At 39.2% G+C, this 7196-nt stretch overlaps 1 protein-coding gene across 1 annotated transcript; it reads left to right on the forward strand.

The window, feature by feature from the left end:
- The first annotated feature begins 6311 nt into the window (after positions 1-6311).
- Positions 6312-6725, forward strand: LOC117171153. The gene has a single exon (XM_033358206.1). The coding sequence runs from the start codon at positions 6312-6314 to the stop codon at positions 6723-6725; it is 414 nt and encodes a 137-aa protein (XP_033214097.1).
- Positions 6726-7196: the final 471 nt, after the last annotated feature.

The raw sequence follows: 7196 nt of genomic DNA on the forward strand, positions 1-7196 counted from the left end.
TCTATCTAATGCCTTCTGGTAAAATAGAAAAACAACACGGCAGTTCCAATATGGCGCCTGAAATCATGAAAAATCGCGTTCAGTGAGTATTATTGACATGTAACAAATAGGAATAAAGAATTTTTCACCAAAACTAGCTCACGCATATGTTTTTGGGTACGTTAAATAGGATTCTAATGTTAGTTAAACGCTATCTGGTCACTATTCGTCCGTAATCTCAAAAAATACTTCAAATTTTGGAATCAACACTATTATGCGATGAGTATTGTAGTCAAACCATGTCAACATTATGTTTTCGGGGTCTCTGAATCCGAATCCAATGTTATTTGAACCCTATCTTTTCATTATCCATCCCTAAACTCAAAAAATACTTCGAATCGTCGAATTAAAGCTATTTTGCGACGAGTTATGTTGTAAAACCACCTTATCTTAATGGTTTTGGGGTCGTCGAAACCAATTCTAATACTCGCATAACTAATATGATACGTTTGATTACCATATTGTACCTCTCTGCATTTTATAGAGCTGAGACTGTCATTATGCTAAGTAGACAATACCCGCATTCCTTTTGTGGTTTTTTTTTATCATAACAGTGCCATTCGGCTTCGATACCGAAGACATTATTATGGTTTACAAGGCTGCACATTAGCATTACCCCATACTCACCATGAGGAGTTTGCTTGGTCGGATTTCGAGTATCATTTAGCCCTAATTCTTTCAATCGTCTTTTCTCGCGTAGTAGGTCTCGTGCGGTGAATTACGTCTTATAGATAACTCTACACATAAAAATTGGGTGTTGCAAGGTCAGGCGAACTTGGCGGCCATTCAAAGTGGTCTCCTCCACCTATCCACTGACTTCCAGAAATTTCATTAAGAAAGTTTTTAACGATAATAGCGTAATGTGGGACCACGCCATTCTGTTGTAGCTACATTTTCGCTCGTATGAATAGGTCGACATTTTCGAGTCAAATTGGAAATTCTTCTCCAAGCAACTGCAAATAACTATCTCTATCAACAGCGATGTTGATGGTCAATCTCTTGTATCCAAAATAGGATTTGCCGAAGACCAATAATGATAGTTATGTAGAGTTGTGGCATTTAATTTTCGCGTATGTACGAAAACAGAAAATTATCGCAGCAATCGTCATTTGTTTGTCGCGCATGCACAAAAACAGAAAACGATCGCAGTAATCGTCATTTGTTTGTCGCATATGCACCAAAACAGAAAACGCTCGCAGTAATCGACATTTTTTATCAAGCATCCCAAAGGGAATATAGCTCATATTAAAATTATCCTGTATTTTGAGTACTTCGTTAATCTTCATTTTAAGAGATTTGACAAAAACGTTGAGAAAAAGAGTTCAATTATGTCTGCAGCTAAAAATGTATCGGCGTTCGTGAAACCTGATAGATGCTAGAATTCCTTTGATTATGACGGATACGTTGCCAAAGAATTACGAATTATTTCCAAAAATGTTTACAATGAATTTCAGAATTTGTTGTCATTAGCAAGAATTTCTTCCAAATGTATAAAGGAATTCACAACAATTCAGTCCCATAATAGTGAGAATGAGATATGATCTCCTGGAATCTGATAGCGATTGTAATCCATCTCCTACCAAAAGAAAATGTCTATCCAGGGAAGATCAACTGGAAAAGCTGTAAAATGGATTAAAGAATAAATTTGCTTTTTTCGATAAAACTGATCCCCTGAGACTTGCTATTCTTACAATTGCTCCTGAATGCTGAAGTATTCGGCAACTAGCTTCAGAATATAACACTTCTGAAAGAGTGGCCAGATCAGCTATGGCATTAAAGAAACTAGAGGGTTTATTACTTATTCTAACTTTCAAACCTGCAAAAACGTTAACTGAAGACCCTGTGAAAAGAGTAGAAATATATTATTAAGATACTATTAATAGTATGTAATACCTCATAAAAATAAAGATATTACTGTAGTACTTAACAAAGGGAAAGAAAAAGTACAAAAAGGCTTTCCGTTATCTTGGAAATCTCCAATTCGGTCCTAAGATCGAAAAATCACAGATTAAATGATCGATACTTTACAAAACATAGGTTTAACTGAAATTATCTGCAGCTTGTGACATTCTACGGATAGATGTTCCCTTATCAAGCAGTGTCTTTTCATAAATGACTTTGTGTCTGAATTTGCTATACGGTTGAAAACCTTAATCTCATATCATTTTATTTCAAGTTGGTAAGTGGAGGACTTCAGAACATCGATATTTCTTCACTACGTTTCAATGAGTGGAAATAGAGTTTGATTATTTGCGCCAACATCCGCCGTTTTTCATTATTGCCAACCTAAGATTCATAACCTCTTCTGTTCAATCGCTGTGGAGATGCCGAGAGCACGAATTGCTCAAAAAAGCTTCGAGGTTCTACAGACTCCTCTACCTGGTGTAGAACCATACAAGGATCCTGGATATGAGGAGATCGTGTACCTTTTTGCCTATTTTCTTATTGCACTCTAAAACTGAATCCCCCACCCGTTATTGCTGTGTTCCCTCGATACTGTTGCAATCTACGAAGGATGAATTACCCATTTTCCCTTGAATTTATTGTTGAACTCTCTTTTTTTTACTGTAAATAGTCGCCCCAAACATAACATCAAATTATCTAGAACGTGGCGTATCGAGAAAAGAGTTAATTTAAGTTTATCTTATCAATTTCTTTTAAATTGTGACTTCGAGCTATTGTTTAATCGATGTAAAAATCTGTATTGGTATTCATGAGTCAAGTTTGCTATCAATGATACAGTGAAGAGAATTAATCTGTTTTCTTTTGTCGTTTAATAAATCATATTCTGTTAATCACTACTATAAATTACTGAATGCTTATTAATAATGTTAAGAAAACCTTTTTCTATCGCAAACCTCACCCTCTCCTAGGTTATCTTTCTCTTCATTTGAGTTAGCCGGAAGATAATAAAGAAATCAGATTTCGGTACACGATGACCTCAAAATGTCAATTGTTTTGGTTAAGCTGTGTTTAGAGTTTGAAAGTTAAGGCTCAATTTTTGTTCGTTTTTAAGATTTCGTTCAGTTACTTGGTGTTGTTAATTTCTTGGATCCAGGAAAGTTCTGGCGCCCCACATTGTTTATTGTAATAAAGTTCTCTTGAAGTTACGGTGCCGAAGGTGTATTATCTCTTTCTTCACAAAAAGGGAATTATATTACAATGGCGCCCAACTTGGGCCCCGAAAAATAAAAAATAAAAATCCAGGGTAATCCTAATTTCGTGAATAAGATCCACTCTTCACCTCCTTCAGTCACTATTTTTATTTGTTTTGATTAAATTTTGTAAATATTTGGTTCCCGATAGTCTTTATTGCGTTGAGTATTTGTGTCATAAACCATGGCTGACCAAATCCACCCGAATGATGCGTGGATTGCAGATCTAAACAAGGAAGACCTTCAGATCGAACGTGTGAATCGAGGATTGTCAAGCAAAGTTGCGCTTCCGGTCCTCTGCGAACGTCTCCATAGGTTCGAAAGCCGAGCACGTGGCGAAAATGACCCCACTAAGGAAATTGCAGATTCACGCGATTTAACTTCTATCGAAGAACAGTCGGAGTATGATTCTGATGAAACTCGTTTCAAATAAGAGGAAAATGCTCCTGATCTAGAAAAAGAAAATTTTGCGAGATATTAAAATGGAAAACTTGAATTTGGGGACGAAACGAAAAGATTTAAGTCAAATCATAAATAATGCATCAAGTCCATCTAAAATGATAGTAGAATAAGGGAAATCGCCGAGACCAATATAGACCATAAAAATGATTGTCAATGGTGATTATAACCGGCTTAATTATGCTCAGAATTGGAATTATAATCGTGACGGCTATGATCGACATAACTATCCTAGAAATGGGAAAGATCTTGATTCGGGTAATGGTGTTGTTCTTAAAAAAGATTATTCTAATAATCGATCTTACTCTCCACCGGGTCGTTACTATGACGCTGAATTTTCACGAAATATTAGACTTTATACTTTAATAGACCTTCAGTGGTCTAGAAGTGAAAATATCAGTCGTCACCATACTAATAATATCCGTGAAAATTTTAGGCATGGTCGAAGATATTACCCCATTGATTATGATGCTTATTATGATAGATCTGATAGAGACACTAGTAATTGTGAGAGATCCTTTTTTGAGCAAAACTGAGCTCGTGATAGTCATTATTATGAGAATGATATCTCCCGTGGCTACAGAGGGAATAGGGATGCTCCTGGGGATACCTTCCGTGAGGATAGGGATCGTGTTGGTTCTAGACATATTTTTCAAGAAGAGAGAATTCGCTATACTCTTTTGAATATTCCACCAGATAACGGCTATCAGAACAATTTTCATAGTTTTCATAACAATGATAAAGCAATGTATTCTCGTCATAGTTTTCCGTCTTCTTCTTTGGCCACTACCTATGATATTAGGCGAAAGTGGAATCTTAGATTTTTCGGTGGCGCGCCATGAAGAAACGGATACTTTTCTAACAAGAATATCGAATGTTCGTGTTATGGTTTCAGTTAGTGACAGGGATTTACTTTGTGTTCTTCCCTACTTTATGCCAGTCATAGCTGGGAGATGGCATTAAGCCCATAAAAATAATTGGCTGATATTCGAGGAGTTTGCTGCAGATTGTCGGGACAATCATTTGGAATGTCTGGCTAACGTTTTAGGAAAGATTAGAGACTCAGGAATGAAAATAAATCCCAATAAATGCGAATTTAGTGTGTCGCAAGTTCAATACTTAGGCTACTTAGTAAACAAGAGAACGTTACAGGTCGATCCCGAAATTGTAGCACCAATTTGGAGTATCTCGTCCCTCGAATCTTAAAAGAAATCATACGCTTCTTGGGTATGGCCTCATGGTATTGCAGGTTTATTCCGGACTATGATACTTTGGCCTCATCCTTAACGAAGTTTCTCCGAAAGAACCAACTATGAATTTGGACAGAGGACCAACAATTAGCTTTCGAAAAAATTATAACTTGCCTAACTGATGATCCTGTCTTGGCCTGTCTGGACTTCGAGGTTCCTTTCGAGCTGCAAACGGCCGTCAGAAATGCCGGACTAGGTTCCTAGAGGGACAGAAGCTGATGGATCAGGACTTAGAGGGGGTACGCCATGCCGTATTTTCTGAGTCAGTTGTTGTTCCCTTAGGTAGACTCAGGACGATCCGAGAGGACGTAGGTAGATGCTCGAGGTTTATCAGTCAGGTGGCCGGCCCATCAAGTGCCTCTACCCTCAAATTCTCTTGAGATTATGGTGCCAAAAGTGTATCATCTCCTTCTTTACAAAATAGGACTAATGTAACAAATTACTCGTTGAAAATTTATGTAAATAATAGAGCATGGATTACACTATTTTCTATTTTTCTAAAGCAGGTGAATCCAGCTGTAAGTAAACAAAATAAAATACTAAATCGCTGAGTATCTTCTGTAGCAAAAGGCGAAGAAAATTTGATATATTAGGTCAGCTAGTACTTCAATTTGCATACATTTTCGAAAAGCAACCTAAATACTGGCTAGTCGGAATGAAATTGTATTTTTGTGTTCTGATTCGCTAACACGTCCCAAATTGTGTTATCACAGAACTGTAAGCATAAGATTTTATGAAAATATGTTGGTGGAACTTCCCCTAGGGGCTGTAAGAACTTGCAGTCTAGGAGGGGGGGGGGGCTAGACCTGTGAAAAGGCACAAGACAGTTCAGCAGCCGACGAACAGGGAGTCGCCAGGTGTTGGACTGACGGCCGCTCAGAGGACTGAATACCTGACGGTGGTGGTGACGGATACGAGACACCCAAACTCGCTGCTCACTACAAAGCAGTTAGAACTCTTCAGATAGGCTATCTAGAGGGCGCTTGAAAGAGTGTCTTCAAATCAATTGCCAGAATTTAAGACCTCTTTCTGCACGGAAGGGGTCTTTGTATTTCTGGCAGCTGACCCAGTGGCTAAAACTCGGCTACACAAAGCGTTGGTTGAGACTTTGGCATCGTTCCCAAGTAAACTGGTAGACCCATCTGTGGTCCTCCATCGGCTGGAGGGATTCAAGCCATCACTTAAAACAGCGTCCTGGCGGATCGTCAGGCACGATAGGCCTCAGGAAGAGGACACAGCTGGAGGAATCAAATATCTTCAAGTTGTGCAAATTCCTGAATCATAGATGAGAGCTCTTGCGGTCCTGAAAAAGAGGCTCTTCTACCTTTTTGGACAGGTCAACTTCAAAGTTGCCAGCCAGGGGCAGGAGGAGCCTGTCAGTGGATAGAATCATCAGGATCAGACCTAAATGACTGCTCCTGGTCCGAATGGAGAATATCCAGTCTTCTTACAAAGGGCTGGTAAGATCATCATTAAGCCGATTGTGAGACTCGCTAGGGCTATTCTGACTTTGGGTTATGTTTCAGCGGCATGGAGGGGTGCGACAGTAGCCTTTATTCCGAAAGCAGGCAGGATCGTGTATACTTCACCCAAGGATTTTCGACCCATCAGCCTCACATCTTTCCTACTAAAAACAGTTGAAAGAATCGTGGATAGATATATCTGCGATAAGATCTTGTCAAGTAGTCCTCTTCACAAGCAAAAACATGTCTATGGGGCTGGTCACTCGATTAAGACGGCCCTAAGCACAGCAGTTAACCTAATTCAAAGACAAGTGAAGCAGAAAGGCATCGCGCTTGAAACCTTCAGGGACATAGATTGAGTCTTTCACTACACCTCTGAAGAGGTGATCATGGCGGCCATGACCGTACACGGTGTGCCTACTGCAGTCGTGGAATGGACTTGCCATATGTTGGCCAATAAGAATCTAACCACGACTAAGGGTGATACCACTCTATGTGGAACCGCTGTCTCGAGTTGTCCGCTGGGAGATATTTTATCTTTGGAAGGTACAAGTGGTGAACCACGAATACATTGAAATTGGCTACAAAAAATTGGAAATCAAAGAGCAAGCTAAATATATAGGAGTGATTCTGGACAAGAAGCTGTAATGGAACAAGTACCTGGAAAACAATTGCAAGAAGCTAGTAGCGACTCTCTGGCTTTGTGGAATAGCTATAGGGAAAAGCTGGGGCTTGAAACCGAAGATACTCATGTGAATCTACACAGCCATCCTTCGACCCAGACTAACATATGCGGCAATCGTTTGGTCGAGCAGGGTCGAACTGTCTAC

The sequence above is a fragment of the Belonocnema kinseyi genome, chromosome 4, assembly GCF_010883055.1.
Source record: "Belonocnema kinseyi isolate 2016_QV_RU_SX_M_011 chromosome 4, B_treatae_v1, whole genome shotgun sequence".
Classification (NCBI taxonomy): domain Eukaryota; kingdom Metazoa; phylum Arthropoda; class Insecta; order Hymenoptera; family Cynipidae; genus Belonocnema; species Belonocnema kinseyi.